General features: G+C 41.2%; 1 protein-coding gene across 2 annotated transcripts; it reads right to left on the reverse strand.

Moving 5' to 3' along the window:
- Nucleotides 1-1,563: 1,563 nt before the first annotated feature.
- fam135a (family with sequence similarity 135 member A) lies at nucleotides 1,564-18,604 on the reverse strand. Of its 2 annotated transcripts, none has more exons than XM_078272854.1 (21): nucleotides 18,332-18,604; nucleotides 16,491-16,620; nucleotides 14,429-14,508; nucleotides 13,422-13,561; nucleotides 12,769-12,839; nucleotides 12,477-12,650; nucleotides 12,045-12,171; nucleotides 10,317-10,470; nucleotides 9,644-9,721; nucleotides 9,191-9,240; nucleotides 7,868-8,023; nucleotides 7,630-7,703; nucleotides 7,368-7,522; nucleotides 5,314-7,252; nucleotides 5,034-5,194; nucleotides 4,856-4,947; nucleotides 4,628-4,725; nucleotides 4,225-4,376; nucleotides 3,979-4,089; nucleotides 3,763-3,876; nucleotides 1,564-2,691 (listed from the first exon to the last, which is right to left on the reverse strand). In XM_078272854.1, exons 2-21 carry the CDS (start codon nucleotides 16,565-16,567, stop codon nucleotides 2,486-2,488), a joined length of 4,209 nt encoding a protein of 1,402 aa, XP_078128980.1. In that variant the 5' UTR covers nucleotides 16,568-16,620; nucleotides 18,332-18,604; the 3' UTR covers nucleotides 1,564-2,485. The 2 variants fall into 2 exon arrangements, with proteins under 2 accessions (XP_078128980.1, XP_078128979.1); XM_078272853.1 differs by having other exon boundaries at nucleotides 7,868-8,026.
- Nucleotides 18,605-18,706: the final 102 nt, after the last annotated feature.

Raw genomic sequence — 18,706 nt, forward strand, 5'->3', positions numbered from 1 at the left:
TTTTACGTATAGGCTATTTGTCGGTTTCTTGAGCCGTGTGTTGCCAATGCGCACATCGGTTTGAATTATGTTTTTATATTTTGTATTTGCTCTCACGATCGCTCACCACTGCCAGGGTGGCAAATGAAATAATAGGCTAAAGCAACAACAGTTTATGGAAAGCACAAGTGTAATTATGGTCAGATCTTGTGCCGGTGTTCTGACGATCTATGCTGCCTTGTCGAAAAATGCTACCGTAGCGCAAATCGATAGTAGAGTCTATCGAGTCGCGCTGCCCTATCGAAATGTGCTTCCTTATGTGTTCCCATTTCCAATTGTGCAGGCAGGCTGAATCCCATAGAGGTATAACTCTTAACAGTATTGACATCTTATGTTTATTTGATAATATTTTGATACTCCATTATATCTTTATTGAATATTTCAGTGGTAGTGTATTCTGACAAATATACCCTATCAAATAATGGTCCCCCAACAGAATCATTATATATTGTACCACTACTCACTCCATGTGCACTGTCAGGAGATAAGGAGCATATTTTGATATTCTATTAAAACATTTATTATTACCACAAATACAGTACAATGTGTTATTTCTATAACGTAAGCGTAACAGTATCGACCGCATGTCCGACCGCAAGGTTGCATAGATTTATGGGCGGGGAATCAGACCCAGTGTTGCCAACTCTTTTCCAATGAAAGTCGCTAGCACCAGCTCCAAAATTCGCTAAAAGTCGCTAGATGACGTCATACGCATATACTTGACGTCATTACGCAATAATTTCTCCCGTCGCGTCCTGCTGTCTCTCCTACCTACACCTGCACACTGTCAATCCTGTCCCTCTTCTACCTGCCTGCGCACTGTGCACAGTGCTGATGCACATGAGGAGAGAGGTTAGCTCCGCTGCTCCTCAGTCACAGAACAGAAGACTGTTTTGGCGGCTACAGGCGAGAAATACCTCGCGTGCTCGCTGGACAATGTCGCTAGTCGCTTTTTTGAAAAAAAGTCGCTAAGGGGGTCTGAAAAGTCTCTAAATTGGCAACACTGATCAGACCACGCTTATGGGTCGTGCGCATGCGCAGAGCCGCTAAGTAGCACATCTCGATAGGTAGCATAGATCGACAGAACACCGGACTGATTAGGAAGTGATATTGATAAGCGTGGTGATTTACGCATTTACAGCGTCGGCTATTTTTCTTGCCAGCTTTCCTTCCAGTTTTAGGAAGCAGCGACTGTATTGCGTTTTGCCTGTAAAACTGTGTCTGTTCTTCATATTTATGTAGAATTATAGTTTGCTCTTATGTAAAATATGCGGCTGTGGTAAATGTTTGCGATTGGTCATGCTGTGCAAACACCGCCTCTTTCATGTGGACGCGCGCATCGCTGGACTGGGAAACCCTGGGTTGATTGAACTAGTTGTTAACCACTGTCGTGACACAGTATATGCGGGACTGCGGTGGTTAGGTTTGGTGAAGCCGGGTAACTGAAATAAATCCAGGGCATGCTTATCTTCCTTCGTAGTACAGCCTGGGTGTGGCACATAAGAAATAAGTCACACAACCAACTTCATAATATGCATATTTAATGGGAGTATGATGATATATAAACAACTTTCCAAGAAACATTTTTTAATTCCAAGTAATACTTTCCAGTTTTAAACACAAATCACCAAATGATACCAACCAAATACTTTCAATAAAACAAGTTCATATTACCGACATGTGTTTTTGCTGAATCATGGTCATTACTTAAAACCCCTAATACAATGTTATGTTATAGGCAAAGCTTTGTTCTCCCAACACCAGTTTGGGTAAATGTGCAGAATGCTGCAATGGCAAGGGACAGCATAAAGTATTAAGACCAAAGCCAAGGCTGCCATCTGATCAACAATCCTATTTCAAATGCAATCTTTGCCATTAAAAATGATGGAAAATTGTTGATAAAAAAAGCAACTTGTACAAATGATCATTTTCAGTACAAAAGCTTGTAAAATGTAGTTTTGGTGCAAATCAATGCAGTGTCTTTAAATTGGTGGGAAACATTTGCGATAGTGAGGACAGTATGTGCAGACGTGACTTCGGCCAGCTCACCAAAACCGCCATTTCATTTTTGTAGCAGCTACATTTCCAGTTCAGCATCTAATATTAATTGAATAACTTTTAAAAAGTGAATTAAAAGTGAAAACAGAACACATAAATAACACTGAAAATATAGCATATGATGGGGGAATAATTTCCCAAACACAAAAAACAAAACGATTTTTAAAAAGATGGCAGTAGAAAAATAAAAATGTCCATATCCACTGTGATTCCAATACAAACATGAAATGAAAGAAATTGTGATTTTGCTCATATGTCTTAAAGTGATTATATGTATTTAATAACCAAGAGATAATCCAGATACCATAATCAGAATAAGGTTTAGATGCAGTGAGGTATTAGCTCCACATTCCTCTCATCCACCAATATGTTTGATTCTGCCACAGTTCTACTGAAAAAACTTGAGGCCTGCAACAAGAAAGAACTTCTCCAGGAAGATCTCAGAATCAAGGACGGCAATGTGGGCGGCCCGGCCTATAAGGGAATTGGCTGTGTTGGGCAGGGCATGAATGACATCATATCGCACTAGATTACAGTCTTTGTTCTGAAGTACTGGCAGCAGCAGGTTTTCAATCATCTCAGCATACACAGGACCTGGTACAGACAAGAGTGACAGGCTCAACAGGGTAAGGTTTGTTCCATTTGATGTTCTTTACGTAATTTAAGCCCCCATGTGTATAATTGTATGATGATATACAATTTAAGCTGGATTTATGCTTCTGCGTTAAATCCATGCTGTAGGTACGTACGTGTAGATACGAATCTTACACCGTACACCAAGCCGTAGCCTATGTCGTAGCCTGACGTGCACCTCTCAAAACATTTAAAGGTGCAGTAGGTAAGACTTATAAAACTAACTTTGTGTCATATTTGCTGAAACTGACCCTATGTTCAAGTAGAACTACATGAAGCAGGTAATAAAAAAAAAAAAAAAAAAGAAAATCCGGCTCCTCTGGCACCACCTACAGCCTGTAGTACAATTTGCAAAAATCCACCGCTCCCTGTTCAGATGCACCAATCAGGGCTAGGGGGGGTGTCAACTGCGTGTCAATCACTGCTCATGCACACGCATTCATTCTCCCTTGTGGGGGGAGGGGCTTAAGAGACCGTTTTGGGCTTTAGCAGAAAGGGGGACTGAGAAGTTGTCGATGTTCAAATTATTTGGCTAAGTCCTGGATCTTCACAATCCTACCTACAGCACCTTTAACTACACGCCGCGGCGACGCAGACCACGACGACTGCGAATGGTCTGCTTGGCCATGGCTTGGTAGCATCGCATTTCCTCCTACTTATTTCTGGGTTCTCCTCCGTAAACAACATGAAATCAAGGAGAGGGTTAAGTTTTCCTACAGCTTTCCCACCGTGGCCAGAAAGCACAGGCGAGACGCTGTTTCTCCCTCTACGCCTCCAGTCGGTACTTGCGCCGAAGCGAATCCCCATCACTCTCTCACTCACTCTACCACACACTCCTCAGCATATACACACATGCCAGCTCTGCTATTCTCTTAAAGAGATACGCTTGAACGATGCAGACGCTAGTATACCAGTGCACAAGTATAAACCTCAGGCCTCTTACGCAGGCTACAACATAAGCACTGTATAGAACCCCTGCAGAAGCATAAATCCTACAAAAAAAATAGACAAAAATAGTCAATCCAAACTCACCTGTTTGTTTGTCCTTTAATGCAGTTTTGCACATTTCTATTCGAGCAGAATGATAGGGGACATAGCGATCCTGCAGTGACCCCACCAGCACCACATTCTTGAAAAACTGCAGCCCTTCAATAGCAGATCAACTGAAAAGTTATCTTTACAAACTCATATTTCAAATTTCACATATACAGCCTAAAATGTCTTATAAAATAAAAAAGGAAAGCTAACCAGATTTCTTGCTGAGCTTGTAGAGAAAAGTTTGGCGAGGATCAGAGTTATCACGGCACGTCAGCTGCAGGAGTGACCCTGACTTTTTCCACTTCTGCATGAACCAAAGGCCTAGGAACCAACAGTTAACAGTTACATATTAACAGGCTTCGCAATGACCGAGTAGAGAGAATACAACCATGGCAACTCGCGTCTAGCTGTGAGTGAAATATCTGAAAACGAGCAGCTAAATGTTTGGAAACGTACCTGTATTGACCAGAGCAGAGCTGTTGTACAATGTGCCGAGGTGAGGTCCACTGAGGGAGAGGAAGGTGTGCAGCCTGCTCAGGTAACATTTGAACCTAGGCCTAGTTAGCACTGAGCGAACGATGAGGTTCCCCAAGGAATGACCCACAAAGCTGCAAATGAAAAATACTTAGACAATAATGACACCAAACATTTATAAACTTTTACAGTGCGACATTTAAATAACAGGATGAGTGATAAGGCAGTTGCTACAAGTGATTTTTTAAAATATTTATTTACTATGCTGTTGAGAACATATAGTAAATTATAGAGTCGACTGCTACTGCATCACGCAGCTACTTATTTTTTAAATTTTTTTTTTTAGATAATATACATTACATATGGGTAGGGTAGAACAGTTTACCTTATCTTTGACACTGTGAGGTTGTATATCTGAATGTACTGGACTATTTCATCCAGCAATCGGTCTGTCATCGACTCAAAGTCAGCAAAAGTGTCATTCTGTGGATGAAAAGAGCATTAAATGAAAAGATTATATTTTGGGGTGTGTTTGATTCACTAAGAGGTGTTACAGCTTCTTAATGCTGATAACAGATGACAGTAGTGTCTTCGTGTGTGCTTATCAACTCACCTGGTTCCTCTCTGACATGAGGAAGTCTATACGAGCACCAGGCAGTCCAAGCTCCAGGTAAGTCTTCACCAGTCTCAGGTCTGCACTGTTACCTGCAAGACATCAATGTGTTTTTGTATACAAAAAAAATGAAATACTATGAAGAAACTAATTTACTCCAGAAGATAAGGTTTCCTACCGTCCAGGCCATGAACGCAGACTATGAGATGGATGCCTTCTTCACAGCTTTCATCTTCCTCCAAGCTAAAGTAGGGCACAGTGGATGCCAGCTCATGTACATCACTATACAAGAAACCCGGCAGCCTTAGCTGTTTCATTTCTTCCTTGGCCTTAATGAACCTGCATAATTAGAATCAAATAGTTGATGAATATAAATATATAATGCGTGAGACAGGACAATATCTGCATAAAATATAACATTAAGTGGGATACGAAAAGAATTGTACAAGATGACTCACGCTTTCATCTGTGGTGTGGGTGCACATTCATACCACCGCAGACTTGAAGAAAAGAGGGTGGAGGGACAGGGAGGTCTTCCCAAGCTATACCCAACACTGCCGGAGGCTAGGTTGGAGCAGATGGGAGCTTTTGATAAATCCTTTGTTTCATGGGGGTAGCCGATGCCAAGCTGTTCAAAGAGAAGACCCGTCTCTGAAGCGGCTGCATTCCCAGCCCCACTTTGCTCCTCATCAGCAACACCGTTAACAAAAGCATAGCCATCACCTTCCTCGTAGTAACCATTCTCGATCATCTCTTGCTCGATCTCGTCCTCATCCTCCTCAACCTGTGGTCCAGCGTGAATTCCCAGCGTGATAGCAGATGTTTCTACAGGGCTGATCTCAGACACATCTGTGCTAGAGCATGAGCCAAAGTAGTTCTCTACCATCCCACGTTTTACCAGGTCAGTGCTACTGGTGGCAGAGTTACTGGAAGGGCAGGCAGTATGGGGTTCACTACGGGATTCTTTACCGGCCCCAGAACCAGCTGCTCCCTCTAGTCCAACTTCAGAAATACCTGTTAACTTGGGGTCTGTTTCCAAATCAAAAGAAGGTTGTATAAGTTGGGAATCACCTGCAGCAGGGTCAGAGGTGCAGGCCACGCAGATGGCAGGTGTGTTACTGATATCCCCAGAAAAGATTACACTCTGCTCCTGCACCAAAACACTGGACTTCCTGCCTCGGACATCAGCTCCACTCGAGCCCCTAGAGGAACCTTCGCCCTCATCATCTGAGGGCAAGGAGTTGATAGAAGTAAGAGAGGACTGGACTCCACTGACTGCACTGGTATTTTCTTGGTAGAGAACTTCTGCTGCCCCACTTGGCTTTTGCACTGAGCTTTGCTGAACAGGCCGTGGTGCAGGAAGGAAGGGCCTCTCAGGCTGTGGGGCAGCAACAGCTGATTCAGTGACGCCTAGTCCTGCACAAGCCTGAAGTCCTGGAGCAAACGGAGTAGCGAAGGAGCTGGGCTCACTTTCAATGCCCGAGTCTGAAAGGCGAGACGAGGCACTGGGGTCTCCTCCATCTGGCAGCCTGATACAACCACCTTTCACCTGTACTGAGACCAGACAGGACTGGCTACACTGTGTTGCCTCTCTACCTGGCCTTTCAAACACAGAGTCCACTGCAAACTGTGTTGAGTCACAGAGGTCTGTCTGGGTGATCTCAGGAATATTACTGCTTAGAGTTCCATCAGTCCGACATGGTAGAAGAACTGTTACTTTGTCCCCTTGGTATGGGTCCTTGTTACTTGGTTTTACCTCAATTTGCTTCAGCCCAGCAGACCACTGTGGCAGCTTTTGGCCACCGTGGTCAACTTGCTCATCTTTGTGAAGTGGTTGATTGCATGTAGCAATAACCCCAGTACCTGCCTGAGGATTATTCTGTGTGTCGAAGTTTAAAGGATTTTTGAAAAAACCTTTTTGACAAGCAGCAGTAGTTATATTGTCATCTGGAACAGAATCAACATCACATTGTGCTGATGTGGCACCAGAGTCAAACACTGAATTTGCATTAGTCCTTAAACTACTACTTGAGTCTCTCTGTAGGGTATCTCGTTCCTCTTCTTGGTTTGGGGGAGCTTCCCCTTCCTTGTGCTTTGTGTCACCATAAGGAGCTTTGAGGTTTTTATAGCCCATCAACACTACAGAGTCCTTGGAGCCCTGTCTTATCAGCTTCTTGGAGTTCTCAGTCTTTGAATTTTTCTTCAGTTTGACTGACTTGCCTTTGGACTTAGGTGGTAGATCATAGTTGTCTGGCCAGGTGTTATCCACAGGGCCACACCGAGACTCAGGTATGGGGCTGGCTGCTGCACTGCACTCCTTGGAGTTGGGCTTGTCCGTTTTGCTGGACACTGAGCCAGTCCTTGTATTGTGCATGCCCAGCCAGGGTCCATCGCGATCTTCCGAATCAAACCAGGTTTAACATAAAAAAGGAAGCACACAAAAAAAAGATTTGGTTTAATAAATTAGTCAATGCCTATATATCTAGTTGAGTGGCAATACTGTATTACTGACCTTCAGTGATAGAATCCAGGTATCTATCCTCAAAGATGATCGGCAGGGAGCTAACATCACCATCCAGATCTGCACATTCCACTGGAAGTGGAGGCAGAGACAGGAAGTAGCTGGCGCTTTTGATAGCATTAGTCATCTGCTGGTGACTGTGAGCACTAATATAGAGGGAGAGGGAGGAAAGGAGACGCTAGGAGTCAGCCAGAAAAACAAAAAGAGCCAGCGTTTTCCATACGAACAAGACGAACATGCCATTGTAACTTACTGAAGTTCCTGATATGCTAGCGCAGATTGTCTTGGATGTTCGAGACAAAAGAAAGCCTCAGCAAACCGCCTTACCTGTAATAACACCACATTACAGAGTATACGTTCAACATTCAGTCTTGCCCAGAGGTTTGAGTATAGTTTTGGATCATTTTCCAGAACAAAATAGGATTATTGTAATTAGAAGGCAACTAGTCAGATATTTCAATTTGCAGATCATTTAGAAAGTAGGGACTTACTCTTAGGGTGTGGTGCTCCATAGCTAGTAGGGAAGCAACATGCTCCTGCAGGGACACTACCTCTAGGAATTGTCCCCAGAGTGCCATTAGCAGAGAGCAGAGCTGAGCCAGGTTCATATTTACCAGTTCTGCCAGCTCGTCAGGGGACTCTGCTTTCTGCTAAAAGTATAAAGACACAAGTCAGCCACCAGAGGGTTCAAGTGAACATATCTCCCTTACATCAGCATATTATCATGTAACGTATAGTAAAATAAATTCTGACATTTCTTGATCGTCAACAACGAAGTTGTTACTTGGGTCACAAAAAACACATAATACATTTGCATCACGGACCTTTTAGACACAAAGACACTAGAGTAGAGTCAAGTCACTTTTATGCACAAATAATATTGTCATTAATATCTATATCGATTATAAAACCTGCTTGTTATAATAAAAAAAACTGCATGTGAAGTCTCCAAAACAAATGCAAGTTAATGTATTTCCATTCCTGTGTTTGTCTGACCGATTGTCATTGGATATCTAATATATTTGGAAACAACGTGCTATCCACTTAAACATACAAGAGGCACTTGAAAGTGCATGATGTATCACAATCATCTACAGAAATTCCTATCATTCCACAGCTCTACAAAACATTCTCCATCACTCCTAATCTTAAATGGGCCAACCTATCAGGACTCGAGGACCCAACCGCTAGAGTGGGTAACTCGCCTACACAGTTATGATATGTTAGAGACTTGCTTTAAACTCCATTCTACCAGCTGTAAAAATCAAGGAAACTATAAAGGATTCTCACCACTGGCCTCCAGTTAAGTTTTCTTGTGCAATTCTGTATCAAAATACCTCAGCCTCAATATCCACCAACACTAAATCCCTTGAAGCAATAAACACTTTATTCCCTTCTGTTATCAGAGGACTCCGAGCTCACTCAGCCCATTTATGTTTAGCTACTCTTATATACAGCAACAGACCCAGTTTGCATACGGTACCATTTTCTCCCACGCTAGGTTCACCATTACCTACAAAAACAAACTGTCATATTTATATGCCCATGTACACCCTAAACAATCTTACTACTACTATATCATTTATAAAATGTAACATGAGCACTTCACACTCATGCCCTCCAGTCATTGAGAAGCATTGATCCAATGAAAGCGTTTTCCCTTTTCCAACTATTTTCATGACCCTCTGCCATTTTTCCAGTTAACCCCTCCTGCCCCACAAACTAAGCAACAGGCTTTTGCCAGGCCTGTTGCTTCCTATAAAAGGTTTTGTAGCATTGCCTACTGAAGAACAATTATCAGAGACAGGTCTTACCTTGATTTGTTCACATAACTCAGCCAGACGGGCCTCCAAGTCGAGTTGTTCTGAGGAGGCAGAGGAACAGCATTACTAAGATTCACTTTTACAATTCATCTATTTAATTATACATTTTTTTGTATAAAAGAGCATGTAAAGCAGGTAGAATAAGGAAGTGGTGTTAGACAGCACTGGTGTCAGAAAATACTTTTTTATATGACATGACCAGAGACTACAAATTCTACAGAACCCCTGTGTTATGAGACTATTTGACCAATGCCTTGTTATAAAAGGTGGAAAGAAAGATCGAGTACATAATTGAAAAGATGGCGTGACAGAAGTTTAAGTAATGTCTCTGGCTAGTAGGATATAGAGAGGACATGGTGTTTTCTACAAGAAGGAAACTGGAGTTAAGAGGAAACAAGAGAGAAATGCAGGTTGAGCTGAGGTACTATAAGGGTCAGGACATACCTATGTAGACGTGTCTTTGACTTCGGGGATAGGGTCTTCTGAGTACTCTCTCATATAGGACTTGCATGCTGGGCTTGGCTAGTAAGATTGCACATATAGGCATATTTAACCTTTTTATTATGTGTTCCTCTGGGATGGGTGAATATATGTCCACTTGTGTGGGTTAGGTTTGGTGATCCATAGTTACAATGATGAGTTGTGTTTGGGAGCTGTTACAATTTGGCTTCATGTTACTTGTTAGTAGACCTATCTAATGAGTGCAAGTATGATTTTGTAAGTATAATAACTAAGATGAGTTAAACACAGATTCCTAAATTAACTTAGTGGGTTGCTGGTTGTGGAGTCTGTTTGACATGACACAACTCTACAAACTAGCAATGTACAACAAACGCAGACACTGAAAAGACAAAACAATAAAAATCCATCCAAAGCAAAACATGAATTAGAAGGTATTGTAATGTATAACCATGAAAATACTTGCTTCTTCTTAGTGCTTGGGAGTTAAAATAATAATAATAATAATAATAATAATAATAATAATAATAATAATAATAATAATAATGAGTGCAGAGACATATTTGAATAAGTCTGGGATTAAGGATTTCTTTGCTTTACAACCTGTTGTAACCCCAGCCTCTGATATGAGTTGATGTGAAACCACAGTGCAGTATACCTAGTTCCATACGATGGGAGGAGGGCAGGTCCTTAGTAATAGAGGTGAAGTAGTCAAAGAGGCCCTGGTAGGCTAGCAGAAGATTGGAGCAGAGGCTATGGTGCAGACTAAAGGCATGCTGCAGACAGTGGTCGGACATCAGGAAAGTCTTGCCCTGAGGGAACGTGAGGGACACAGAGTTTAGTTTATTTACTTTTCTAAACCATATTACTGCTGTTCTGAATATTTTAAGCTGTTGTAAACCTTTGGTTCGAAGCCACTGCTGTAGGAGAAGACAAGGGCAACATAATCTGTAATGCTTTTGCCAATTTTAAGTTCTGTTTTTGTGAGTAATGTGTTCTGCATTAAATCTGCAGTCAATGTTCACAAACACAATTTAGTGAAAAACAGTAGTGTATAGACCTAATCAAAATGTCTGTTTGCAATAACTTATGGGTAGAAAACTCCTGTGTCAGCATTGAGCAAACAGGGACAAGGAACAACTGTATATACTCTCATCGCGTTCATCTAAAATGCATGTTTGATGCTTTCATATGTCAACACTTTAACAAACGTTAGGTTGAAGACCTATTTACCTGTTGGGCCACAGACTAAATAAAATTACACCACCCAAACTAGCAGTTATTCTGACTGGCGGTGAGATGTTGCTGTTCGTAACACGTTCAATTTGGTTTATCAAAGACATGAGCAAAGCAACACACTACCATAAAATAAGCACAGCAGAAAACGTCAGATAGGTCGGATCGCCGTGTTTAACTATACATCTTTAAATATCACAGGTATGGCTGAAAATGACAACATAAATAAAGACGTTTGCCGAATTCACATATCTCCGCAATTCAAATTATGACGGAAGTGATTTTTGTGATAGCCTGACATCACAGTGATTTGGTCTATTTTATGTCAGTGTATTGACATCAAGTACATATATGACTCATTACTCAGGTATTACAGTAATCACTACAGTCCAATAGATCACAACAGGTTAACCTGCCAGTTACTTCCAGACATTTATTTTGTGTGCAATATCTAAGCGGTAATGCTTTGAAGGGACTTCTGCACATATACCTGTAGTGAACTAAATAGTGCATAATGGTGGATGTGTTGTAATTCCCAAGCTGCCCATTAGTGATGCATCAAGGAATGATAGGGGGCATTGCCTCTGTTCTGTCTAAATGACTCTAGTACACTCACACTACCACATCTCAGGGGCAGCTTTAACTGGCCACCTTTCTCTGTCAGGAGAGGCCAATTACTCCTGGTTAAATCTGACAGCGGTCTAATGAGTTTCCCCTTCATCTCCCATATCTGTCAACAGCCTGACACATCTCCACGTGCTTCAAAAGCAATGATTGTAACACACCATTCTACCCGAGGCAAAGAACGGTCAAATCCAAGTCAACACCCATGTCCATGTACTAATCAAAAACCTGTATTATTGGCAGGCAGCCTTGCTTAAACAATACATGCATGGTTGTTTTAATCCTTTCATCTTTATGTCACACTCATGAAAGGAAGAAATATGAATTCCACAGCATATCCTTGAGTATTATTAGGTTTATGACAACAATTTACTTTTTATCAAGTGCTTAATTTAGCCCTTTGTAATCAAAACAGTGGCATCTTTCAGACTTTCATGACAGCTCAGAAGTTTTGAAGCATCTACAAATTTTAAAAAAAAAAAGATTTCCAAAGACATTGTCCACGCTATGCAGGAGGTCCACTTACATCTGGTGATACTTGCTTGACATAACTGCTGCCGAACACTACGTTCTCCAGAGGTGGGATGACAGAGTCTTTGCTCTGTGGTGGAGCGTTGCGATTAAGCCATGTGGTTTTCACGGGTCGAGGCAAACTAGGTAAACACACAGAGTGCAATCAAAGTCAGTTAATCACCACAGGAACTCAATGGGGCACTTCTAATAAGGCTTTTTCTTCTCATTTACTGTTGTACATGAATGCCAAGTTAAATTGAAGAGCTATGTTGTTCAACTGTAATGTTACATTTGTTGTGTGGAGTTTGCAAAAAGGTTTGTGTTGGAATTTACTGCAAACAATAGTATATAACACTATGAAGATATATAAAAGATCTGCTACACTTGTGCATGAATGTATAACTGCATTCAGTGAGTGTTTTCTTGGGTTAGGTAGCAGTCTGACCTGATAAGGGGCTGATGTAGTGCCACTAGGGAGGCATGGATGGCTACAGAGATGACAGACAGGTGGAAGTAGTCAAACATGACATTGACGTGTTGGTGGATGCCTCGCTGAAGGGTAAAGTGCAAACGAAGTGTGCGGCCACTGATATTCTGTAGAGCGCTTGGGTCATCTGGCCTGTGGAAATGAAATAAGGAAGATGGAAAGGAGCATTACTGCCTCATTTGCATAAGAGATGCAAATATCAAATTCACACTTGAATAAGTACAAGCAGTTAAAATGTTGAAACACCTACGTGTAATCACCATCTGTGAAATATAAATCCAAGAAGAGCTGGAAATCCATGTCATTGAGGGACTCTTCCACCTGTGAATATTGAAAAACAGTGACGGTATCAGCCTTACTAAGCTGGATACATTTTGAAGCCTTTAGTTGTTGTAATCCATTACCGTGAGGACACACTAAATGTCAAAAACACTGTAATGTGCCCCATTAGAACAGTTGATGCTGCTTTGGGTTGATAAAAAAAAAAAATCACGTCTGATATGAAGACAGATTCAGCAACTGCATGGCCTATTTCTCTCTTAAAATGTTTTCAGAAAGACATTTCGGTGTTCTATTTTAGTACAATATAAGATCGTATCAAAGAGTATAGAAGTACCTCTATACTCTTTGATCGTATTCTGAACAAGCCGCCATGACAGTCTGTCTTTGAATTTCCGGAGAAACAAGACACACGTGACGAGTTCGTCCAATCAGCTGCCGGTTTTCATTTTTGGGCGACAATACAGATTAGCGCCGCCTGCTGTCATGGAGACGTATTACGTCTCGTCTCTTCAGTGTGTTCCGAGGCATTATTTTGACAAACTCGGGGAGACTGATCAGTCCAAGTGCCTTTTCTGCTGACGGTTGGCCAGCTGGTTCGTGTGTAAGCAGCTTTAAACGTACCTTCTTCTCATCCAGCAGCATCATCACTTTGAAGAGGAGGACATCGTTGACCACAACCTCTTCATTCTTGTACAGGATTTGGAAAGTTTTGCTGCAGATGACATCATCTTGGACTAAAGCAGGAAACGCCAGATCAGAGCCTAAACAAAAGTCACTAGGATTAAAAGCGTTTATGAAAAATAACAACTGAAGGATTATAGCTAGCCTGTCTGCTGTTTCTGTGTTAGCTTTAGAAACACATGCTCTGGTGCAGTGACTAGGCACATAACCACATGTCAGGTGTTACACATGGCTGACAGTTCAAAGACGGAGAGAAATCTAGATGGATTTTTCAGATCCAAATATAAATAAGATTATAAATGAGCCAACCTACAGGTAATGATATTCTTATAACCTGCGCCAGGAATGATCTGACAAGGTATATCTTATTAGGTCTGCATTGAAGATCAAAGTGTGCTGAGGTGCCGTTTCCCCGTCACAAAATGGAATATAAAACATTTAAGCATAGGAATTACAGTCTCTTGATGATGCCGTTTATTAATGAAACAAAATAATTGTGTGCTTTGTGTGAAATGAGCCGTGCAGGTCTCTGAACGAGGGGGTGAGGCATAAGCACTAAGCTTTAGAGAAATACTGAGAACAAGGAATGGCCTGTGACATAAGCCAGTGCCCTACCAGTTCCCTGTTAACAAAACAATAAGTAAACCAAACCTGCAATAACACTAACTATGTTCCTTGAAACAGTGCTAATATCTCAGATGAAATAAAATTCAACATGCAAGGCTACCTGAAGTTTACCGGGAAATAATCAGCCCTCTGGTGAGAAAAGCAACAGTGTGTTACTTTACGCATACTGCAAGTTACTGAAATATTACTTTAAGTAGTTTAATAGGAGAATACAGGTGAAGGGGCAGGGCATAGGGTTGACCAAATGGATCCACAAAGGGTGCCGGAATCCTTTCAAAAATACAGAAAAGGTCTCGTTCCATCTTCAAAGATTCATTTACCTCCCGGGTGAAGCAGACTGGTCTCAACTTTGTGTGGGACCCGGGGAGGCACCTTCAGACCGGCACGAATCTGGTAGAACCTGAAAAAGCAGACACATTTTGTATTGGCTTGGTCCAAGCACCATTAGAGGCTCGGTGAAAGGGGAACAAACTGCACAGGTTAGCCACAAGTGCCTTTACTTGTAAAATGACACTACATCTTTCATAAATAAATAATGAGCACTTTCTTTTGCAGTCACTCATGTAGTAAAACTGAGCTCTTAAAGCACTGATGAGCCAGGAGCATAGAGCAGGAGTGGAATCTATATCATATCATTAACGCTGCTGCTGTTAAAAAGAATTTCCAGAATTCATTTTTCCACCTTTAGTTTTCCATGAAACATAGCAATTCTGTTATCGTCTCGAAATAAACAGCCTTTGTTGTTTTTGTTTTGTTTTATTTGATAACATTTGATGTACAGTATGCTATATAAGGTGTCCTAAGAAACATGTTAATGATTCACTTAAACACAGATAGCCTTACCACCTTACTGTCCCTGCAGCTCTACAGTAATCAAGACACACATTTAAATTAAGGGAGTCAGAAAAGAGAAGCTCCTCCATACCCGTGCCTTTGTGGTACACTCCACTGCAGCTCTGACAACCTTTTCTTAAAATCATTTAGGTTCTTTACTGGGCACTTTTTGAAACACACCATTTACCCTTGGATCTTTTCCTGCGACATTCAATGTGTCGAAGTGAACCAACCAGCGTTTTCACAGAGAAACAGGGAAAAGGTCAACTTAAACAAACATATGAAATAGAATAATCATGCGCTGTTCAGCATATTGTATGCGTGGAATAGGGATGCACGATATATCGAAAACAGGGCTGATGCCAACAACCGATAATTATAGGTTATTATCGGTAATTACATGCTAAAGTGGAGACCGTAATGTGCGCGGTCTGAATGCTTTTCACGGTGAAAAAATAAGACACGTCGAAGTAATCAAATTCTTAACACCTCCAATTGTATCACCTTTTATGAAGAACTGCCATGCAGAAGTTCACAAACAACAATAAGGAGCAAGCTTCTAGCTAGCAGCCTAAATGTACACAGCAGCAGCTGCAGCCCACAGCAGTAAGCAGTAATGTTATAGCTGTGAACATAGCAGTGCAGTCTGTGTACAGTTTCTGTCGGTAACTAAAAATGCTACCATGATACACATCTCTTTCCGGCACAAAGCTTCTTAGGAGTCCCCCCCCGCAGAAAGCTCAAGTACCTTCCCCATTTCCTAGTGTAGACTTCCAATCTGGAATGATCCAAACTTTTTCACAGATCTGAGTTAAACTGGACTTTCATTAACTTATACACTAACAACTAGCTACAAAATAATAAAAGAAGCCTAAAACTAACACTATTAGTTACTTCAACTTTACAGATCAGAAAACATAGAGCTTGGTTGTTTTACGCACTGGCATACACATAATTTATTCTCCCCCAAGTAAAATAATTTGCCTATTTTTCAGGGGTGAATGTCTATGTCTACATTTGTAAAATCATACATTTATGGTATAATCAAATATTGTTTGTCTTGTTTAATGTCTGTATCTACAACAAATTAGAGTAATAGGGTAAAAGTAGTACAGGAGAGACTTGGTGTTCTCTTCTGTGAAATAAAAAAAAAAGATGTGTATACAGTATATCGGTATCAGCCAAAAAGGAGTTTGAAAATATTGGCATATCGAATATCGGCCAAAATCCAATATCGTGCATCCCTAATTCTATGCCATCTGTACAAAGGGCATTTTCTAATCACCCTCGAGGTCTAACCAAGATTGCCAACTGTCCTAGATTGGCTGGGACACTCACAGAATACATCCTGGTTCCCTTCTACCACAAGCTGCAAACCAAAGCTTGTTCATGTCCATTCAAAGCATATCATCACAGCAGACTTTTTAAATCAGCAAGGTAAACTTGTCTGTAATATATGTTTGAAAAATACATTTCTTTGGTAAAGCATTAAGAAATTGCCACCTGCTGCAGAATATTGGTATGTAGCGACAATGAGCCAGTACTCACCCTCTTTGGAACAGGTCCACATTGTAGAACTTGTGGAGCTCCACAGAGAACTCCACTGTGGCCTGGACTTCAGTCATCTTGGTCTCTACAGGCAGATAAGCCTTACATCACCTGGGATACACCTGTGGGCCTACAGGTTAAACTAATTAGCCATTTTAGCTCAAGGACTCTTTTTTTAAGCTAAAGCAAACATGTGGTTTTGTAAAACTTTCTTTCCACTGGGTTAAAAGAGAAATACCAGTAAATAGAAGATTACAACTAAAATGATCCCCCAAATTAAAGCCGAGGCACAGTAGTAATACAGTCACAAGATCAAGTTTGAGAATATGTAAGACTTTGGTGATGGGGATTACTACAGTAGGGAATGAGGTCTACATTTGGCATAGGAGGCATCCCGTCCTCTGGGCCTAATTGGTTAACAGCCCTGACAATTATAGCATTACTATGACAGGGTAAGGGAAAATGCTATGAATAACATTGCAAATATAGGCCTGAAATACAATATCAATATATCTGGTAGTGTTAGAAATAGACATCCTTGCAGACACAGACATCCTTGTCATTTAATGCAAACATTTAAGCTAAAAATGTATTAAGACCTAGGCATAATTAAATAAAAGACCATATAGTTGTTTTTGGCTGTAGTGGGGCAAAATAAAACTGGCAAAAACAATCATAGAGACGGCCCCTAAATTAGTCATGTATGAAATGAATAAATCATCCATTGGGAGACAACAGGTCATTGTGTTCATGCCAGTGAAAACCAATATGAGAGACAAATGGCCACCATAATTTTGATCTGGTTGAAACAGATGCCTGACGCAGAGCAAGTAGTACCACGTTTGGTTAATATCAAAATATGCATCCCTTCCTGGAAGAAGTGATCTTTAAAAGCTGTCAATTAAAAACAAAATTAAACTGGGCACAACACAGAGGACATAGGAGGACACCAGTAGTCAATGAATAAATTGGCTGTTCCTGAGACATTTATGTTTTAACTTAGGTGTAAATACCATATACTGTATAATACCCTATACTAAAAGCTTGAAATAGCTACTTTGTCATTATTTTACTGAAATTGACACACATTATTAGTTTGACAGACAATTTGGGATCCCGGATGTAACCTGGCACTTAAGACAATTAAAATCGACAAAACACCTCGGAGAAAGGAAAATTAAAACAACTACGTCAGCTAACATTAGTCGTATTAAAAATATATATGACAAGGCCTTAAGATACATCGGCTTATGGTTTCTTCTTAAAAAAAAAAAAGGGGGAACCTTTATGTCACCAGCAGAAAAAAAAAGAACTGATACAGATCAGTTTAGGAACAGCTGTTAAAGTTATGAAGGTTTTGATGCTATTACTTGAGTTAGTGAGGCGATAAAAAGGTCCCTGGCTAGAGGGCAGAATTTCAACAAGGGTATCTTTTGGGTTACAGGTGGGGAGCTCACAAAAGGTCCAGAACGATCCAACAAACACATAACATAACATACTTACAAACTCTTACTTGATAGCCAGTTAGCTAACGGTAACAGTTAGCGTAACATTAGCTACCCACCAAGCTGTTGTCACCTATCATTAGCCGCAAGTGGCTATTTATTTTCCCAGGATGGCGAAGGCATATCTCGCCCTCTGCCTCCGATTGGCTTACCCTGACATTCTTACCCTAACCCTAACCAGCCCACTCATCTTGCCTAAATCTAACCAACCCAACCAGAGCAGGCAACGAGTACTAGCCAATCAGAGGGAGAGTAGGGCGGGTCAAGCCTGCCCCATGCCTTCGCCATCATAGGAAAAAATAAATTGGCTAGCCGTAAAGGCAAGCAGCTACTCACCATTGCGTTGGCAAGCTAACTTTAGCTAACCAACGTTAGCTCCCCCTTCAGTCCTCTCGTCGTCCTTTCACTGTGAGTTGTTGACAGAAAGCACTACTGTGCTGAATATTTCACTTCCTAGTCAGGCTAACGTTAAAGGAGAAAAGCCCTTAAAATGATACACAGTGTAAGCTGTCCATGTATCTCCCTGAACAGCGCAGTCTGCTTGCCATCGAGCTAACTGTGCTCAATCTGAAGAGAGCTGACAACCATAGCCAGCGCTGCTCCACCTGCGCGCTTACGAACATTTAACTGCGCGTTTACTGCACATACCAAAGGCGCAGTTGACGCACATGCAAAATTGGCACCTGTAAGTGGAACATTCAAGAGTTGGAT

Source organism: Sander vitreus, chromosome 17 (genome assembly GCF_031162955.1).
Source record: "Sander vitreus isolate 19-12246 chromosome 17, sanVit1, whole genome shotgun sequence".
Lineage (NCBI taxonomy): Eukaryota > Metazoa > Chordata > Actinopteri > Perciformes > Percidae > Sander > Sander vitreus.

Coding starts and splice junctions, on each gene's coding strand:
- fam135a (XM_078272853.1), bottom strand. CDS start 16,567: ATGACTGAAGTCCAGGCCACAGTGGAGTTCTCTGTGGAGCTCCACAAG. Junction 7,523..7,629: donor CTAGCATATCAGGAACTTCA/GTAAGTTACAAT, acceptor CCTCTATATTAG/TGCTCACAGTCACCAGCAGA. Junction 4,948..5,033: donor CTGCGTTCATGGCCTGGACG/GTAGGAAACCTT, acceptor GATGTCTTGCAG/GTAACAGTGCAGACCTGAGA.